This window comes from Rhinolophus ferrumequinum, chromosome 27 (genome assembly GCF_004115265.2).
Source record: "Rhinolophus ferrumequinum isolate MPI-CBG mRhiFer1 chromosome 27, mRhiFer1_v1.p, whole genome shotgun sequence".
NCBI classification, from domain to species: Eukaryota; Metazoa; Chordata; class Mammalia; order Chiroptera; family Rhinolophidae; genus Rhinolophus; species Rhinolophus ferrumequinum.
In genome coordinates, this window is record NC_046310.1 from 12,830,966 (window position 1) to 12,850,732 (window position 19,767).

The following is a 19,767-nucleotide window of genomic DNA, read 5'->3' on the forward strand; positions in this document are numbered from 1 at the left end:
GAGGATGAGAATGGGCCATAAAAATAATACATCCCATTTGTATAACACTCGCCGTTTCCAAAGCCTGGGTATTATCGCTCCATTTTTGAGGATTAGGAAACTAAAGCTCAGCAAAGGGATCCTCCCAGGGTCCCACAGCTGGTAGGCTGAATGACAGTGGCCGGAAGGGACCTCGCCTTCTTTCTCTCTGCTCAGCAGTGATCTCTGCCGCCAGAGATGGGCGCCGTGGGTTGGATGGGGGATGCAGGAAGGAGAGAGCTGGTCCAGACCCAGGCCTGTGCTCGTGTGGGATTTTATTATAACCCGCTTCCTCAGACCTGAGCACAGCCCTGCGGTTGGCTCTGTGTGAGAAGAAAGCAGGAGGCCCTGTCCCGTGCTTACAGTTTCTGTCAATCAACATGTCACCATAGACTGGGAGGGAGCCCGGGCCCGGGAAGGTGGAGAGTGGAGGGAGTGGGTTTTGCTTTCCTTCCTTTTCCTCAGAGATGTGGGGTCGATTTTTCCAGAATTTCTTCTTTAGGTGCTGCCTCAGCTGATGTGATCTAGGAGGAGCCTATATGTGTCCGTGTTAGTGATCTGCGGTGAACGAGGGGCTTCCCACCTTTACTAAGGTGAGGTTAGTGCAGAAGCAATGGTTTGCACCAGGCTAGCCACACCAGCAGGGAAGACGCCCCCATGACTCCCACGAGAGCAAGGACCGGCCGTCACAGGCCCTGTGTGCGGCCATCCCTGACCCACGTGTCCAGGCCCCTCCACCTCCGACTCACGTGCAAACACAGAGCAAAACGGCTGCGCGGATGGACGCAGTCAGCTGAAAACAGCAGAAGTGGCGCCCGTGTCCCTCTAGCACCCCATCCGTCTCTCCGCCCCAGAGCTCAGCAGGATGGGTACCAGTCAGCGAGGTCAGGTGGAAATGAACAGGAAGCCTTCATGCCAGGAGCACAGTTACTAAGAAGGAGCACGTCTTTGGGGGGCAGGGGGCAAGTGGGTGAAGCAGGGACAGTATGAACACATAAAAGCTGAAGAATGGTGTTACCTGAGCTCAGCCCTCAGCTGAGGGGCTGCAGAGCCTGCCACCCTGGCTTCCAAGCTCCAGGGGGGACCAGGGTCTCCAGGGGGTACCCAAGAGCCAGAGAACAGAGTGCAAAGGCGCTGCCCAGAGATGAACCTATAGACACCCAGCTCGGGGGAGGACCCCCAGGAGGGGGATGCCCAGGCAGCCCTTCCCCTCACCTGGGTAGTTCTGGCAGCCGCCAGCCGTGGAGCCCCGTGTCCAGCGGCCATTGAACAGGACCAGATTCCATTTGTGCACTTCCTCACTGCTCAGGGAGTCTGGGGACAGGTTGCAGATCTCCAGCCGAGAGAATTGCCTCAAGAAATCCGAAAAAGACATCCTAGGGGACAGAGGGACCAGAGAGCTCTCCGTCAAGGGATCTGGGCTGGAAAGGTGATGGAAGGTCATGCCTACTGGGTCCAGGGGAAGAGCAAAGGCCATGTGCTGATCTTTTCCACAGACCACTGATACCATGCTCAGGGACCATTGTCCGATGTGCTCACTATTGTGAGCGGGTCCGTTCTTACTAGAGAGTCCGCCTCACACATGTCTAACCAGCCAAGCAACGAGAATGAACCATAACCTGGCAGAGACCCCAGGAGGGCAACCCCAGCAAAGCCCCTCCCTCCAGGCTGGGTTACATCTAAGTCTACAAGAGGTTTCCTCCTATTTAATTCTGCCCGATGTCCAGCAGAGAGAGGATTGCTAAGCCATGTCATCTTCAAGGGGTGTCATTATCTTCTTTAGCCCACCCACGAAGGAAGTTATCCTATTTCGATGGTAAGCTAAATCTCAGATTAAAGAAGGAGGAGTGCTCTTATTTCATTGAAAAGAAACAGAAAGTGAAGAAGACAGGCTGAGAGCTCATCCGTGATGAGGGCCCAGGTATGGTGGTTTCAATGCGTGAGACAGGCTGGCATAGAGGTCGAATTATATGCTGGGTAAAAAAGGGGAGAAGAATGAAAGCCCCGCCCCGGCTGGGAACCATGTCGGATTTCTGGGACATCTAGAGCGATGCCGCCCCACGTCTGAACTGGCAGTGAATCCAGAGCTGAGGGCCTGCTCTCCCGTAGACAACTCTCTCACCAAAACTCCCCATCCTCGGCTTTCTTGTCCAGCTCTTCTTTCTGCCTGGGATCTATGTAATTCCACTCTGGTGCACTGGGGGGAAAAACAATAAAATTTAAACATTTTTTGAAATGAAACAGAAGTTTTCATTCCTGAAGGATTAGTTGTGATGCAAGCTGTTCACTGCAACTAAACTTCCCCCCAAAGACCTGAAATGGGATACGAAAAGAAATTTTTTTAAAAAGCTGGGAGGAAAGGCACAACAGAGAGCATGGGGAGAGTACAGAGCGCAGGGAGGGCACGCAGGCTGGGAACATGGACTGCACCACGGCCACTAGCAAGGCGACCCCAGACATGCAGCAGGAATATAATACCATGGTCGTGCCCTACACTTACTCTCCAGGCAATTTTTACATTTCTAATTAGGGCTCCCAGGCCCCCAATCACAGGAATGGGGGAGTCTGAGAGGCCACGCAAGAGGCCTGTCACAGAAAGGCATGATATCAATTATCAGTTAGTCAGCTGTCATTCTGGCTTATCTATCAGTCTGGGTGGAAGATATTATGAGAGGGTCTGACCATCTCTGGCCACACAGCCATGGTCCACTGCCTGAGATAGCAAAAATGACACTCAGGCCAGGTCCCTAAGGCACTGTCACCCCGTGAGGCCTCCTGCTGGTGGACTTTCTGTGGCAATACCCACAGACGTGGTTCAAATGCCATCTCCATCTACCTGCCCTTTACAAAGTTGGGTTTTCCTGAACTATGCATGCAAGGTCTACATAACTGAGCAATATCAAGATCCATCTTTTTAAAAACTCTTTCCTGAATGCTTTCTGCAAAATGTGAATGCCTCCCCTTCCCTGCGTAAAAGCTGGGGCACACCCACGCCCAGCCTCTAAGAGCCCCCAAGGGACCAAGCAGGAGAGCTCCCCGGGCCTCTTTAAATCATCGAAACATTGACTGGATCAGAGCCACATCTCAGACGGTGCTTGTTATAAACAAAGATTAGGGGACAACTTGGAGAATTCTAGATCTGATCTTAACTTTCCAGTTGGTTTTTGAAAGAAAAAATATTATTTAATTTAACTAGACATTGGGCTGAGCCTAGAGATGTTACCTCAGTGATGCAATGCCCTCTGCCCCCAACAGCGCGCACGTGCACACACACACTCACACTCACACACACACACTCACACACACTCACACTCAGTCACACACACACTCACACACACACACTCACACACACACTCACACACACAAACACTCACACACACACTCACACACACTCACTCACACACACTCACAACACGCACACACACACACTCACACTCACACACTCACACACACTCACACACACACACTCACACACACTCACACTCACACACTCATACACACTCACAACACTCACACGCAGTCACACACACACACACTCACACCCCAAGCCAGTCACCCCACCACCTTTGGACCTGTCCCAGCTCGTTAGAGACTGGGTGGCATCAGGGAAAGGAGAGAAAGGCAAATAAGCCCCTTGGCAACTTGGTAAACAGGTGTTGGTTAAAATGGCCAAAACTTGGGATTTCAATTTCATTCGGCCATGGCATTCCTTTGGGGTTGTTGGCAGAACTGGAGTTTGGGGTTTTGCTTAATCTTGGGCAGTCGAATGCAAAATCTTTCATTGAGGAGGCCACTCCTGGGCTCTACGGTCACGTGTCCCCTCATGACACAAACCTGAAGGGAAGTATTGCCGTTCTGAGCGGTTTAAATGTTATCAAGTTCCCTTCAAAAGCCCTAGTGGCATCACGGAGTAAGGACAGCATGTGGGCTACCCACAAGGTTTAAGAACATATTGGGAGGGGGGTTATTTTATGAGCATTCCCATTTCTGGTGGCCCTGCATCAATGACACTAGTGAATTCGATTTCCTCCCAGTGTCAACACGCTGCCCCTGTGCCAGCAGTGGTGACTAAGACGAAACTGCCCCATGCTTTCAACACCCTCCTGCACCACAGCGACATTGATTCCAGGCACAGCGGTTGTGGGACACCCCGGGAAGCCTCGGTGCCAGTTACCATCTCGGACTGATTTTCTGTCCCCCGAGGTTCAGAAGCCTGCCCAAGAAGAGCCTGTCTGGTCATTAAAGGCTTTGCGGGCAAAGATCAATACCTGCCTATCATGAGCTCCCAGAGAGAACGCACGCCACTCCATTCATCACTGCCTGCTGCGGCCAGCTGGCTCCCAGGATAGAGTTCCACTTTCTAAGTGTCATTTCCTCTCGGGGCTGAGGGGTTTGGCCTTTGTCAGAGTGATCAGGGTTTGTGGAGTGGAAAGAATCCGATTGTGAGTGATCGATCTCACCTTTGGATCACCACCCTGCGGCGGGTGGAAAACAGACAAACCCTTCAGCGCTGAGCAAAATTCAACGAAGCTGCCAAATTTGCAAATGCCAAGAGGCCAATCCAGAATCAAAGACTAGCTAAGTGGGTTTTGTTTGGCTTTTTCCAGCCTGGGACCGTTTACTACTCGTTTCTGCAAAAGCTGTGTCGTCTGAGGACAGAAAGCGTTGCTGAACTCACGCCACCATCAGTGGCATCATCATGATTGTGTGTTTTGCAGGACATCTTTCCGCTGAGGGAGGAGAGGACTCAGGGAGAGAGGACAGCACCTACTCATCACTCCAGGCTCCCGTCCACTCCACTTGGCCCCACGGGTTCCTGAGTCTGATCAGCTTCTCCGGACGGCCATGGAAATCCACCTGCAAGGTCCACACACAAAACAGCAACTGCAGTTGTGCCCTCCCGCTGTCCCTCATTGATGTCTGTACCTCAGAGGATTTGCATTGCGTTTTTCAAATGTCCCTAAACAACCACTTTGTTTGCTTTTGACATATGTTTTCAGGCCCTAGCCAACTGCTCTATTTTTCACAACTTGGTTGCATAAACAGTGAGTCTAGCACAGAAACAAGCTTATGTCTGCCTTAATCTGGATTTCGATTTTTATAGTTGACTCTGTTCTTAATATACGAGACCTAATGATAATAAATGCCCTCCCAACAAATACTCATAGCACAGCAGTTACATTTACTGCACAAGTACTATATGGACTGGCCACATATGGAAATGCTAAGCATTTCAAACGAGTTACTGCCTCATTTAAACCTCAAGACAACTCTGGGAGCTCGGCGCTGTTATACTCTTCATTTTACAGCTCAAAAAATCTGAGACTGGGAGGTGTGAACTTATACAAGAGTACCTAGTTAGTAAGCGGTAGATGGAGGAGGGGCACCCACTCTCTTTCTCTCCAAACCTTATGTTCATAAATCCATACGTGCTGCCTTCCCCTGCTGTTTATTGAACAGTCACTATGAGCCCACATGCTTGCATTTGCAAACACCCACACAAACACAATGAATCGTGGAGACTTCAGCGTCTTACTTCCCTTTATATCTTCCATCATGCCCTAGCCCAATGTTTATACGTATTCGTATTTGGGGATGGACTTGATTAAAGAGCCTATTCACGAAACATAAACACATGCAATGAACACCCATGCCATTTTAATAACTAACGAGAGCTGAGACACCCACTGCATTTCCCTCTTTGCCTTGGCCATCAGGAAAGCCAAAGCAAATTAATTTCTCAGCTGTTGCACTGTTTCTAGTGTAGTTTGTCTGGTGTGTTTTACCTTCGTTGCATGTTCTTATTGTGCCTGTGCTTTTCATTGTAAACCACCTCAAATCCTTTTGGGGCATAGGCAGAATATAGGAAATAAAAACAATGAAAATGATAACTCACACTTTCTCCTTGGGTTGAAGAGTGAAGGACCCCTGTGTTCCTTCCCATGATTATACCCACCCAGAAAAGTCAGGGCAGGTATCACTGTCTTTTTTCTCTTTGAGGGTTTCCCCGGCTTGAGCTGCACAGTCACACTTCTTGGAATGAGCATAGAATCTCACTGACAATTTCTACAGCTTTCCTCCAGAAATTTCTTCCTCTTCCTGGCTACTTCTCAGAGGAGAGCCTGCTTTTAGTTAGACTCCATCGAGCTATAGCTCTGAAAGGTGACACTCCCCAGCTCTGAGTGGGTAAGAGCCAGAAGGACACTTGTAATGAGCGAAAGCTGACCACACATGCGTGGTGTCGGGGCTTTCTTCACGCAGCCGAAGAGAGATTGCCCCTCAGCCGGGCAAGGGAACTCTTGGTGGCGATCCCTTCTCCTTTTCTCTGAGGGATGCCCTGGACTTACGGTATTATCATGACTTATTACCTTGGCCTTCCTCCACCCCCACTCGATTTTACCTCCTCGATTCCAGTGACAGAGTATGCGTGACTCTTAACCAGCTTCTGTCTGGTGATGGCTTCTGTTTCGGCTGCACTGGAGACCTGGGTTGAAAACAAAGTTCACGTAGGGTGGCTGCCCCTGACATTGTTGGGGCTGGTCCTACAGTTATTTCCAAAGACATGATACACAGCCACGGGAGCCCTAGTGTGGGGCCGGGGGTGCAGGTGCAGCAGTGATAGAGCTTCTCCATCCGACCCCTCTTTAATTAGGCCTGCAGTTCCAGGCAGGATGCTGTGCGCGGCCAAGCCTGGAATGTGATTACCAGCCTTTAAAATGTCACAGGAAACTGGGAAGTCATTGATTCTCCAAGAGTTGCTGCATGAAGAAGAAGACTAATTACCCATCACGACTGCTCTGGACAAGTCCTGCTTCTCCATTGTTTTCACTGAGCAGGTTTCCCAATTGTCCTTTCACATCCACCACCCCAACCCCCAATGTGCCATAACATATCCTGCTAGGATTTTCATAAAGACATGCCATTCACATGTCTGAAGTCACCAGGTAAGGGCAGGAGAGGCAGAAAGAGCAGGTAGAGGGGCAGGTGATAACAGACCACAGGGCTGGTGGCCTCCATGCCACCTTGGCAATGCACACAGCCAACCCCCCAGACAGAGCGTAACTCCTGGTTTCAGAACCTCCTCCCTTTTCTTCAGGGACCTCGAAGTCCATCAGGTATTGTCAATCATCATATTTTTTTCCCCAAATCCCAAGATTACTTAGCAAAAAGTCATAGCAAAGGTAGGGCTATGATCCAGGGATCAAGGCTGCATTCTTAGGGCAATGCCCGTGGTACCAAAGGGAATCTAACCATTAGGGAAAACCAGGGCTCCCACACTGAGACCAACCCCAACTCCTACCCATCTATTAGATCTTAACCAGTTCCCACGTGTTGGGGATCAACACGTCACCGGACTTGCCCATTCAGTCCCAGGCTGTGCTCTGGCCCAAAGCCTTCCGAGGCCTCTCGCCCCCGGTCCAGTCCCTTCCCCCCACACATGGGGAGGGGAACAAAGAGAATCCGTCCTGACTCACATCAATAGAGCAAGCCAGCAGCGACCCCGCCTGGACGGCCTTCCGGATGATCCGATACAGGTTGGCTGGTGGCTTCCTCAGGTCATAAAACTCAGAGATGCCACCCGTGAAATCCTCAAACCCCTCCACTGTGGACCCTCCAGTGAGAGCCTCATAAGAACCATTGAGCCTATTGGATAAGAAAGAAAACATGCATCAACCACAGCCATTAGCAACCCCAGTGAGGGAACCCTGTGGGTGCGGGCAGGGACGATGCTAGGACATGGGGTGCTCTGGAAAGTAAGGGAGGGTTTTGCCAACTTTGCCACGGGCCAGGAAGGTGATTAGGCCACAGTTTCACGTAGCCAGCTCAGCACTTTGCCAGGAATGAATCTCAGACCACCGCTCATCCCGTCCTAGAAAAAGCAATGTGCAACCTTTCCAGAGCTGACCCTGGCTTCTTGGGATTCTGGGGGTTGCAGGCATGAATAGGGATGATGGGGACCCTCCCTCAAGGCTGAGAAGCATCTCCTGGGGCCTGCTGTAGGAATAGGGCTGGAAAGGAACTGGGGTTGCCGGAAAGCGTACCAGTAAATGAAACTAGTTAAAAGAACCCAAAAGAAGTCTTTAAACATCAAATGCCAATGAGAAGGAGAATGACTCTTGAGCAAAGGATCAATAGCCTTTGTTGAGTTTGGTATCTAAGTAGAGTGGTTTTCTTCTTCTTCACAATTCTTTGGAAAATTCATTTGGACCTAAGAACTGCCCTGCGGGGGTTGGAAGAGGAGAAAGCTAAGGCACCAAGGGACTAAATGGCTTGTCCCCAATTCACACATTCATGTGGAACAGAACTGAGTTCTTAAACCCCTAGCCCAAATTTCTGTTTCTCTTGGTTACTGCGGGATACAAGGCATGGGGGTTCAGGTGACGGGAAAGACTTGGGCATGATACCTTGAGTTTGGGAAAGGGGGCAGGTGAGATCGTCCAGGAAAGCTGTGGGGTCCCCTAGCTCCTAACGGCCCCACTTACTTGGCATAGGCTTTCTCCAGCAGGGCGCTCCAGAATTCACTGCCCTCTTCAGAATGCAGGAAAAGGAGCTGCCCGTCCTTGGTCGGCAGCCTGTCGTCCACGACCACCTCCACCCACTCTCCATACTGCCAGAACTGGGGGCGGGAAAACACAGCGGCTGCTCAAGGGAATAAGCTGACGGAGGGAGTGAGTCTCTTTGGGGACCTCAGAAGGCGCCCCTATGAAGATCAGTGTTCAGTATTGGACCTTTTGTGAATTCAAAGCTCCTTAACCGCCGTGTCTTACTGATCCGAGCACACAGGAAGGGCTGGAAAAAGCAGGAAACGTCGAGTCCAGTGTCTGAGTTTGTGGCTAAGAAAACCTACCCAGAATCATGCAGTGGTGGTAGTGGGTGGCCTGCCCGGACCCACATCTCATGACACTCACTCCCAAGCCTTTGTTCAAGACCGTGAGGCCTAGGGGAGGGGGACGGACGTGTGGGTGACTAGATGGAGGGGTGAAAGCAGCGGTTCTCAAACCCCAGTGTGCCTCAGAACCTCCTGGAGGGACTGGTAAAACAGGGGCCACTGGGCCCCAACTCCAGCGCTCCCAAGCCAGCAGATCTGGGGTGGGACCAGAGAGCATGGAAAGTAGTGTCAAGAGCCATGAGCAGGGCACGATACCTGAAAGTGAAAGATTCCCGCGTAGCTCTTCTGGAAGTTCTGGTCCCTGGGGACCACCCGGTAAAGCAGCTCTTCATTCAAGGTGAGGGAGGCAATGGCCGCCAGGAGCCAGCAGTCACCTGCACCGGGCCATGGACGACACACACTGGTCAGGCTGGGCCTGCAGGCTCCCTGCTTTGTTCACCCTCAATGTCCCACTCAATCCGGAGCCCATGTCACCCCTGTCCCTTCTAAGTCAAATAGTCAGACTCTCTTCCTGCCATGTCTGAAGGTCCAGGGCAGCCGTCAGCTCCTGCTGTCTCACTGGAAGTCATGTACTTGGATCCAAAGTTCTCTGCTCCTCTCTATGGCCTCCTGAATGCTGACCATTTCACACTGCTAAGCACTCAACCAGTGGAGTAAAAAAATGACAGGAACAAACAAAAGACACAAAAATCAGTCTCTTTGGCTCCTTATTAGCAACTCTGATAAAAACATTTGGTTGGGGGAAACGTCGAATCTTTGGTCAGCCCAGGATGTGTGTGTGCATGTGTGCTTGTGTGTGCATGTGTATGTGAGTGCGGGCTTGTGTGTGCATGTGTGTGTGAGTGTGGGCTTGTGTGTGCATGTGTGTGTGAGTGCGGGCTTGTGTGTGCATGTGTGTGTGAGTGTGGGCTTGTGTGTGCATGTGTATGTGAGTGCGGGCTTGTGTGTGCTTGTGTGTGTGAGTGTGGGCTTGTGTGTGCATGTGTGTGTGAGTGCGGGCTTGTGTGTGCATGTGTGATTGCAGGCTTGTGTGTGCATGTGTGTGTGAGTGTGGGCTTGTGTGTGCATGTGTGTGTGAGTGCGGGCTTGTGTGTGCATGTGTGTGTGAGTGTAGGCTTGTGTGTGCATGTGTGTTTGAGTGCGGGCTTGTGTGTGCATGTGTGTGTGAGTGTGGGCTTGTGTGTGCATGTGTGTGTGAGTGCGGGCTTGTGTGTGCATGTGTGATTGCAGGCTTGTGTGTGCATGTGTGTGTGAGTGTAGGCTTGTGTGTGCATGTGTGTTTGAGTGCGGGCTTGTGTGTGCATGTGTGTGTGAGTGCGGGCTTGTGTGTGCATGTGTGTGTGTGTGCATGTGTGTGTGCATGTGTGTGTTCCTTGCCCCGCATGACCTTGGATGACAGAAAGCTGGCTCTCCACATCTGTGTAGACTGCCCTTTTGCGTTCCGGAGCTCACCATGACAGCCTTGATGCCTCATTGCTTGTAACGCTCTTGAGATATTGATTAGCATTAGATCATCATAATTTGAGGCAGAAGAAATAAAAGTCAAAAGAGGTTAAAAATTCTAGAGTTTGGTGACGGCCCCTTTCGAGACCCATGTAAATGCAGAAGAAGACAGGAAACCCCTTTCCCCGCGAGGTGGGGCCTCCCCGACCTGTACCACTGAGCAGTACTTCTTCAGAAGGCATCATTGCCCCTCCTGGCGTCGACCTCGGACGATAAGCACAGGCCCCAGGTCCCCCTTGCTCACCTTCACGTCCTGTGGTGGACCTACCATCCTGAAAGTGATGTCAACTTTTGTCACATCCCTGTATGGACTTATTCTACACCAATCTCCACAATCTCAGTGTCCTTATGTGGGCTTCTCACTGAGTGAAAGACTATTTCATTTTACTGGCCCAACAGCTGCCTTTTTCCAGGAGTCTAGGGTTTGCTGAACAAGTTTCTCCCATTCATTCAATCCAAATGGCTCCACAGTCCTGCCTGTGTGTGTGTCTCATCCTTCACCTTTTCCATATAAAACAATCTAAGCATCTCAGCACCTCTTCAGATGGAGACCCTCTGGACCTTGTCTCGTTCCATGTTTTCCTTTACCACTAAGGCCAAACTTGCAGGCATAGCCCAGGGTTGGGAACATTCAGGTTGCCTGAGCAGGAAGTAAATTGTGGTCCAGGAACCCACCTCTGAGGATCGGTCATGTGCTCAGAAAGGCTCCATGACCAGGTCATTCTGAAAAGGCCTTTGCTCCATCTGCCTTCCTCTCTTCCAACAAAGAGGATTTGGTCCCAAATTAATTTCTCTCCCCAACCAACCTCATATTCTCTCTCTCTCTCTCTCTCTCTCTCTTTCTCTCTCTCTCTCTCTCTCTCTCTCTCACACACACACACACACACACACACACACACACACACACACACACGGCAGTCTTTCCGACTCCCATTTCTCACCAGGCTCCACTTCACTGACAAACAATAGGGAGTCACAGGAGAGAGTAAACCTGGCAGCCGAGGGAGATACGGGCAGCCAGGGTCTTTGGTTCTTCTCACTAAAGAAGACTCGAGGGGGCAGTATCTCATTAAAAGGCAACATCCAAAGAGAGAGTAAAACAACACAGAGTGTCCTCCCTCCCTCTAGTCTTCTTCCCATGAGCACCTATGATCATGGCATTCCTCTGTTCAAAAACCTTCAACTTCCGGGGCGGACGAGAGGCTCAGTTGGTTAGAGTGCGACCTCTGGGCTGCCGGTTCCACTCCCCCATGGGCCAGCGAGCTGCGCCCTCCGCAACTAGAATGAAGTCAATGAGCTGCCACTCAGCTCCCGGGTGGCTCAGTTGGTTGGAGCGCAGACTCTCAACCGCAACGTTGCCGGTTCGACTCCTGGGTTCGACTCCTTCAAGGGACGGTGGGCTGCGCCCACTGCAACTAACAAGGGCAACCGGACCTGGAGCTGAGCTGCGCCCTCCACAACTACGACTGAAAGGACAACACCTTGACTTGGAAAAAGTCCCGGAAGTACACACTGTTCCCCAATAAAGTCCTGTTCCCCTTCCCCAATTTAAAAAAAAAAAAAAGTCTTAAAAAGAAACCAAAAAAACCTTCAACTTCCTCCATGCTTAAGAGCAAAATAAAAACTAACAGGGCATCAAGACCCTTCACAATATGCCTGCACCCCCCTTCTCCAGCCTTTCTCCCGTTGTACTCCCACCATGAAGCTAATCTCCAATCAAACTTGGATATGCACAAAGCATGCCCTGGTCCTTTCCACTGCCATGCATTTGGTCATTTGTTCCCTCTGCTGCAAAGTGCTCGCTGCAGCACCACCTGGTGAATCTCTCCCCTTCTCCACGAAGCCTTCTGTGCTGCCTCCCACTCTCCTGCTACAAGTCACCTTTTTTTTTCTGAGTTTCCTAAAGACCTAAGTTACACTTCTGTGTGCACAGATCTTAAGCTACTTCAGATCATGGTTATTAACCAGGTTGGACTCAAAACTCCATTTGTGCATCAGATACCAGGCGGAACTTTCGTGACCCAGTCTCTGACCTGCTTTGGTGCCCCATGCACTCTTTCCTCAGAGCCCCCAGCACCTTCCTGAGCCACTTGAGCATAACTGTCTCTCACTGCCTTTCTTCTCTGTTCTCTTCCTGCAGAGCAAAGATGTGGATCCTTTCATCTTGGTATCCACAGCAAGTGGCTGGCACATAGTAGGGCTCCATGTTTGATGAATGAAAATAAGCAAGTGACCAAAGGAATGAACGAGCCATATTCTATTCTTGTGCAAATCCCCAGCAGCACCTGATGTGTTTGCACCTGAATCCCGCTGGGGTGTGGGAAAATGGGGACCAACCAGGATATGCACGAACCTGACAGGTCCTACCTCCACCAAGATCAGGGGCCTTTGCCGCTAAAGCTCTGGGCAGAGGGAGACAACAAGGGAAAACAATCAGAGGCACTGGCCTCTGGGGAGTGGATGGGATGAGTATTCTGCAGCCCTCTCTAAGGCAGGTGACCCCTCACAGAGATCAGAGCAGCTGCACGGCCCTCAGGACTGGGCATAACCCGCCTCTCTTCTGATAGGGACAGTCTTGCTCTCAGCCTCAGCTGCTTCCAGCGGCCCACCTAGAACGCTCCTTAGACATTATAATTCCAGGCACAGGAATAAAATGCCCCTCAGCTGCTGACATCAAATAGGGCTGCCCAGCTGGAGGACACTTTAATTTTCTCTTCATCTGCCTCACTTCTGACATTTCACAGGGCCCGCCTGGCTGTCACAGCACGCGCAGAGCTCTGAGGAGGTGCAATGGGTATGCAAGCTCTTGGACGCCTGCCAGCGACTATGGAAGGTGCAAATGCATTGTCATGGGAAAGACGCTTTTTCGAAGAAACCTATCCAAATGAGTGTGTTTCCCTTCATCAAGTCCTCTTGGGAGAATAAACATTTATTCTGTTGCTTAAAATATTTCAAGAGCTTATTTTGAGGACCTGCCTTCAAGCCTATGGCACATTACTTGGGTCCTTCTCAGTGGGGACACAGTTTTGATCTTTGAGCATAGTTTTAATTTTCAAAAGCAGCCAAGAGGCTTTGGATCCAAGTTGAGCGGTAAATAAGGTGGACCCAAAAAAAAGCTGGGAAATAATCTTGATGGGCAAGTCCCTGCTCCCCAGACACCTCCAGGGAGGGCTGTCATGGGCTACAGTTTCGGTTAACCAGGGAGCTGGAGGGGCAGGGATCCATGGGAAGTTGGGGAACGAACTGAGCTTTGTTCTTCCTGTTCCTTATTCAGGTTATATATGTAATGGGTTTCATAATTATCAAAATAATAAACTGATTTTTCTATTCCACTCAAATCATGATCCCTAGAACCACCCCCCACCCATCATATTGGGGGGTTTCAGGGCTTCCAGAAAACAGATAGACCCCAATTACAACAATGAAGTCATCGCTCCGCTCTGTCAGGGGAAGTTTTAAGCCAATCAAGAAACAATCCTGAGTCAGGCTGTGTTAAAAAGAAATCTCTGAATTCAACACTTCCCTTTACCTATTACAATCAAAGCTCGAAAGTCTGGACACTTAGTGCTATTATAGGTCCCGGGTAGCAAGACGTCAGGTTCTAACTTAAGGGAATTTCGCAAACACCACGGGAGATGCTTCTGTGCTACCGAGAGAAGAAGAGAGGAGGGAAAGAGACATGTCAGACATTGGAACCCCTTCCTCAAACAATGGCAGGAGTGAGAGAATAGTTCCACACCCCAAGAGGAAGCCAAAGCAGAGAGGACTTATGTTCTGTTTCCCACTGGGGATTCTGGGAGCGGGATAAAAAAGGCAGCATAGAGTACCAAGGCAGAGAGGTGAGAGAGGACGGCAAAGAACAGCCCCTAGTGCTTCTGATGGTCAGTGACTGCAGGGGCTGTGGTGGCTGTGGGACAGGGGCTGGATGGAGTGCGTGACGTGTCGGCGCGCACTGAGCTGGGCCTGACTCGGCCAGGGAAGGTCCACTGGACCCTGACAATACCAGGAGAACAGACCGCACAATATGCCAGTCACTTCTCCAAGAGACCAGCCAGGACCCAGAGGACCCACCAGCCCTTCCCCCATTGTCCAGAGGGCTGGTGTATCCAGGTGCTGTTTTGGGGAGGCCAGAGACAGGCCTTTAAGAAGCAAGAAACCACCAAGCAGAGTGATTGAATGATGAGCATTTATACAAAAGCGAGGAGAACCTGAAACAGGCAGAGGAGGAAATACCTTTAATTGGCGAGTTTGTTTCCTTCCCACACATGGTCAGTGGAAATCAGGGCTCCCGAGCAAGCTGAGAACAGTCCAGGAAAACAAAGAATGCTATGCTGCTGGCACATCTGAACTTCATGCAAAGATTTCGACCCTGCTAATATGTGCTTGTTTTGTAAAAACCCACCTTCAATATTTGATCAAAGCTGAGGCATCCTTCACCTGCTCTTCGGTATGAGGCTGCCCTCAGGTTTTACACACGGGCACGATTTCAGCTCTGCACATTGTGCTAAGCGATGGCAGAAGATGCCCTTCCCATCTCCTTCCCATTGGTGAACGTGCCTTTGCAGCCCTCAGTATTCAATTCATCCTTTTTTGATACATTAAAACCCTCCGCACACACTTGTGGCTCTTTTTGCTTTGCTGACAATTCCCATCTCTCTAGCTAGACTGCAAGCTCACTGGAGGCCAACAGTGCACCCCATACTTTTCACAGACCCCAGCATAAAATGCTTCCTTGAGAAATCACATTGGTATGAAATTGCCAGAAGTGATTTGAAAATGCATACCTTGGAGAGAAGTCCTGCACCCACCTGGGCAGCCTCCACAGAATTAAGAAAGCCGTGAGCCACAGAAGAAAGAGATACCCAACTGGCTCTCTGGAAAAACCTCTCAGGTCCCCTGTGGCCTCTACAAATAAAGTTCAAGAGGCCACCAGCATGGTGCCAGCAGTGGACACCAGCAGATGTCCCAGGAGCCAGGCCAACCGCACCTGGGCAGACACAGCCAGCGTGCATATGGGGACCCAGTGGGGCCAGTCCTCCAGCACCATCTTGGAAAGGAGGGCAGAGGAGAGGAATCTGGAAGACTCACCAGTTACCCAAAAGGGATCAGTCCCTTACGCCAAAAAAGACTTTCATTTGTTGGATTGGACAAAATTCTACACTGAATTGAACTCCATTGAGTTCCCTACTTCCCCAGGCAGGACTCTGCAGCTTCTTTGAACCTATAGATACACTTCCGGTTAATGCACCTTGCACTTCGGGAAGTGACCTACAGTAAATCCTGCTCAATCCTAAAGTAGGTTAATCCAATGGTTTCTTGGAAGGGCGAGTTCCTGCAAAATGGAGATGAGAAAGAAATGCATTCTGGGCTCAACCCTTCATCCTCCAAGAATTCCCCTGAAATAGCATAAGCCACACCCTCGTTTGTGTTCTGCACAAGGAGAGTAACGTCCTGTGTTTGAATCTTTCGGGCCTTGCACCAGGTAAAGCGCGTATTCAATCCCCACTTTCCTGATGAGCAAAGCTGAGGCCCTCAGCAGTTCAGTGACCTCCCAAGGTCAGACAGGCAGTGTCAGAGCCAGGACTAGTCAGTCCAGCAAGATGATGAGCTTGCTGTCCTTCCCCCGCGCTCCAGAGCCACTCGGACGCAGAAGCAAACAGGATTATCACCATTTGAAATATATGCCCTAGACCTCCAGGCAAGACAAACAAGAAATTTCAGGAACTTTCTCTCCTTCCCTCAAACCACACACAGCTTCTCACTAGCCTTTCATCATTTTCACTTTCCATGGGCCTTCACCTCATTAACATTTGGTGTTCTCTGACCTACCTCATCTCCTTATGTTGCAATAACATAAAATAGTTGCTAATTCTTGGAGTTGTTATGAAAATAAAAATGAGGTAAGATGTGTAAAGTGCTTAGCTTAGTGCCTGCCACATAGAAAGCCTTCAATAAACCTCCCTACTATGCGCTATCATCACCCAACAAAAATTAACCAAAAATACCAGGGAGCCCAAACAAGTGAATCAGCAAACATTTATTGAGTGTGCACTACTCTATAAAAAAAACTAAAATGAAAATTATGCTAGGCCGTTGCTGGTACATTCTCTATACAAATTCTCTATACATTTCCCTGTATGTTTGGTCTATGAAGCAGGAATCAGCATCTTGCTCCCACCCACCTGCCTCTCAGGCATTTTCAATCTCAGGCATCAGCATGACTAGTTTCTCACTTGCGCAAGCCTGAGAGCCACTTTAATTCCTCTTTTCCTTCACGCCGCTCATGTCCAGTTGCTTCCCAAATGGTTTTGATGTTGTTCCTAAATAGCTCCCCAAACCGGCCCCTCTCTCTTAACACCCCTGTCTCTGCCTTCTCTCCCGCTGGGACTGTAAGGGACCCTCTTTCCCCAAATGTTCATTGGGGGTTGCAGAGCTGTACCTAGGAGGTTGCAGAAAAGAGGCAAACTTGTCATGACGTGAAAATCTTCATGCACGTATGCTTAAACATTCTCCCCGCTTCACAGCAGTAACTGTCCCTACCTGAATCGTGCCAGTCTCACACACACAGAATTCAAAGCGGGTACAAAGTGACACTGAACATTTGGCTAAATCTGCTGGATTTCGTGAAATGGAAGAAAGTGATATAAAGTGATGTAAAGTGAAAGTGATGAAAGGAGGCCCTGGCAGAGTTCAAGCAGTTACAGCTGAGGAAGAGAAAACTCACTCGGCTCAAGGCAGGACCTGGCACTTCCCAAGGGAATGGTTTGAGCATCAAAGGATTCAAAGAGGACCTGGGGAAAAGTGAAGTTTTCCAATGTTTCCATGATTCTGCTTCAAAAGGCAAGCGAGAAGTGGAGGGAGTGGGTGGCCTGCTACCGTCTTGTAGTGTTTTTCAGGAAAAGCACATCCTTCAAAAAGTCAACAATCAAATTTATTCTTTGTTCTAAGATTTAGCACAAAGCTGCAATTGTGACCATCAGTATTGTGAAATCTAAGAGAAACTTTTTGTATCGTTTTTCAAAGTCATACACTAACCAAACCTTTTTAGAAACTAATTACTAAGAACCCCCGGGCCTCCGTTTTACTTCTAGTGGCCCTCTTCCAACACCAGTTGTCCGCAGAAAACGACTGTTTCTTACGTTTCAGGTGTGTTTCCATTCTCCCCACGGCAGCAAGTCTGGCTGAACATGACCCTGCTAACAGACCTTCCAAGCTTCCACATTGCCCTGAGGAATAAAGGCCACAATTCCTCGGCCAGCATCAAAGCCCTGGTGATCTGACTGCCCCCTTTGCACTCGGCTCCTGCATTCCTGGCTCCCTCTGCGCTCCAGCCCTGCCTCGTCCTTACCAGTCCTCTCCAGGGCCCTGCTCTTTCTAGCCGAAGGACCTGTTCATATTCTTTCTGCTGTCTGGATCCTTCTTCCCATCTCTACCAGGAGAGGAGAGACAGTGTCTGTTTATTCGAAGAAGGCACTTAATGAGTATTTGTCACATGAATGAGCCGGGAAAGTCCTTCCTGATTCTGACAAGTCAGTATGTCTGATGAGCCACACGTCCCTTTGCTCTTATAAGCATCCCAGCACCCCCATCCCTGCGCCTGCCACGTGGTCCGTACCTCCTGTGATATTGGTAAATTAAGAATCTAGCACGTATTAATTATAATAGCTTCCTCATTTTGTGGTTGCCTTAGAGCAAGCTACCGTTGTTCTAGAAGCAAGACCCTAGAGCACCTCAGTCCCTGGTGTTATGAATGTCCAGAAACTCTCAGCAGGGGGTGAGGCATATGGGTCACCCTAGGAGGAATGTCACCGATACAGTTTCAAAGATTAGCCCCAAATCTTTCTGGTATTTTTCTGAGCAGTGGTGGTGTGACTCCTTACAGCAACTGTAATTTTCATATCCTCACAATGACTCCTTTCGAGCTACACTACATCTAATAAAGTACACTAAGTATTCCACTTTGGTGGCCCCCCATAGACCAGCACACATCTCCACTTGCCGGTTCCCATGGTTACCCAGAAGCCATCCCTCAGACCTGACAGCAGACTGGGCCACCGGGTGCAGAGGGCGGCTTTTGGCGGAGGATAGTTCGTGGCAGGTCATCTTTTCAATCAGAGGCCATCTTGCTTTACCTTCTAAGTTATCAGTGAGGAGGAAAGGGGAAAAAAAGAAAGAAAACTCTTCACAGCTGAGGGGACTGACTCAAATTATTTCAGTGTTTCTTCTAGTTCATGAAGCCCATCGGGCCAGTTCTTATCTAATTTCTGCTATTGTGGAAGGAATAAGGCTCAGTGGCGAGAAACTACTCCCGGATTTCTCACTCCACCCCCCCCAGTTTTAAATCACACCTTTAACGCTATGTAGAGGGGACATTTTCTTAGATTACAAAAATGGAATTGATTCCCTGGAGAAAAAAACAAAAAACCAGTAAGTAAATACATTTGGGGCTCATGTTAAAACATCTCAGAGCCCGTTTCAAGGAAGGGGTGTGTTGACTGAATTTAATTATAACGCCCTTCGGATGCAAAACTCAGACAAAACACTAGAAGGCAGGCCTAGTGGAGAAAGAAAGGAAACGATGAGCACTCTGATGTCATCATTAGCTCTGGCCCAGGCTGAAATCCACATGGGGAGGCATGAAGTGGCCCTTCTCCGTTTGTGCTGGGGCGGGTGACACAGGTTGTCAAATGCCCCCCTCCAAAGTGACCGACAATGGTCTGGCACTCCCGAAGCAGTGCTGGGGATCCTCAGGCTTCCCAAGGTCACGTGGGTCCTTAAAGTGCATCAAGTATTAAACACAGGATACGGGAGGGTCTCCGTGGTAAGATGATGATGGCCTCCCGCTGTAAACGCATTAAAAGAGGAGGTGACGTGAACTCACATGTAAAAATGCCTGGGAGCCTAGTGGGGTGTGATGGACAGAAAACAAGGCATTTTCAGTCCGGGAAAATATCCTGAGTACCGGTGCCGAAGACAAAAAAAAAAAAATGCAAGAAGAGACAGGAAGAAAGCAGAGCTCTTAGGTGGAGTGGCAGACAGGACCCTGCGAGGTTGGCGGGCAGGCAACCACAAAGAAAGCAATTTCAATCAGCAGCCAGCGCAGGTCTGCCTGGGGCTCATCTACAAAAAAACATCATTTCTCCAAAGACCAAAGTAGGAACCCCTAGCAGCAGTTCAGTGCAGATCAGAAGGGTGAAAGCTGATGAGAATGCAAAAAGTCCAGAGGGTCGGTGCCATAATTCATGCCCAACAGGGCTTTGGTGTAGTATGAAGGGGATAAACCGGTCAAAACTACCTTGCAGATCTAGTCTGTTCAGCGTGTGCAGTGCCAGCCTGCATAGTGATTGATATGTTTG

At 49.8% G+C, this 19,767-nt stretch overlaps 1 protein-coding gene across 1 annotated transcript in view; it reads right to left on the reverse strand.

Moving 5' to 3' along the window:
- The window catches only part of CAPN8 (calpain 8), a 48,537-nt gene that overhangs the window by 18,530 nt on the left and 10,240 nt on the right, over nt 1-19,767 (reverse strand). Inside the window, exons 3-9 of the mRNA XM_033099665.1 lie at nt 9,164-9,282; nt 8,502-8,635; nt 7,494-7,662; nt 6,419-6,502; nt 4,790-4,875; nt 2,141-2,215; nt 1,234-1,394 (exon numbers count right to left, since the gene is read on the reverse strand). Of these exons, the coding sequence (XP_032955556.1) occupies nt 1,234-1,394; nt 2,141-2,215; nt 4,790-4,875; nt 6,419-6,502; nt 7,494-7,662; nt 8,502-8,635; nt 9,164-9,282 (828 nt within the window). The remainder of the gene's footprint in view (nt 1-1,233; nt 1,395-2,140; nt 2,216-4,789; nt 4,876-6,418; nt 6,503-7,493; nt 7,663-8,501; nt 8,636-9,163; nt 9,283-19,767) is intronic.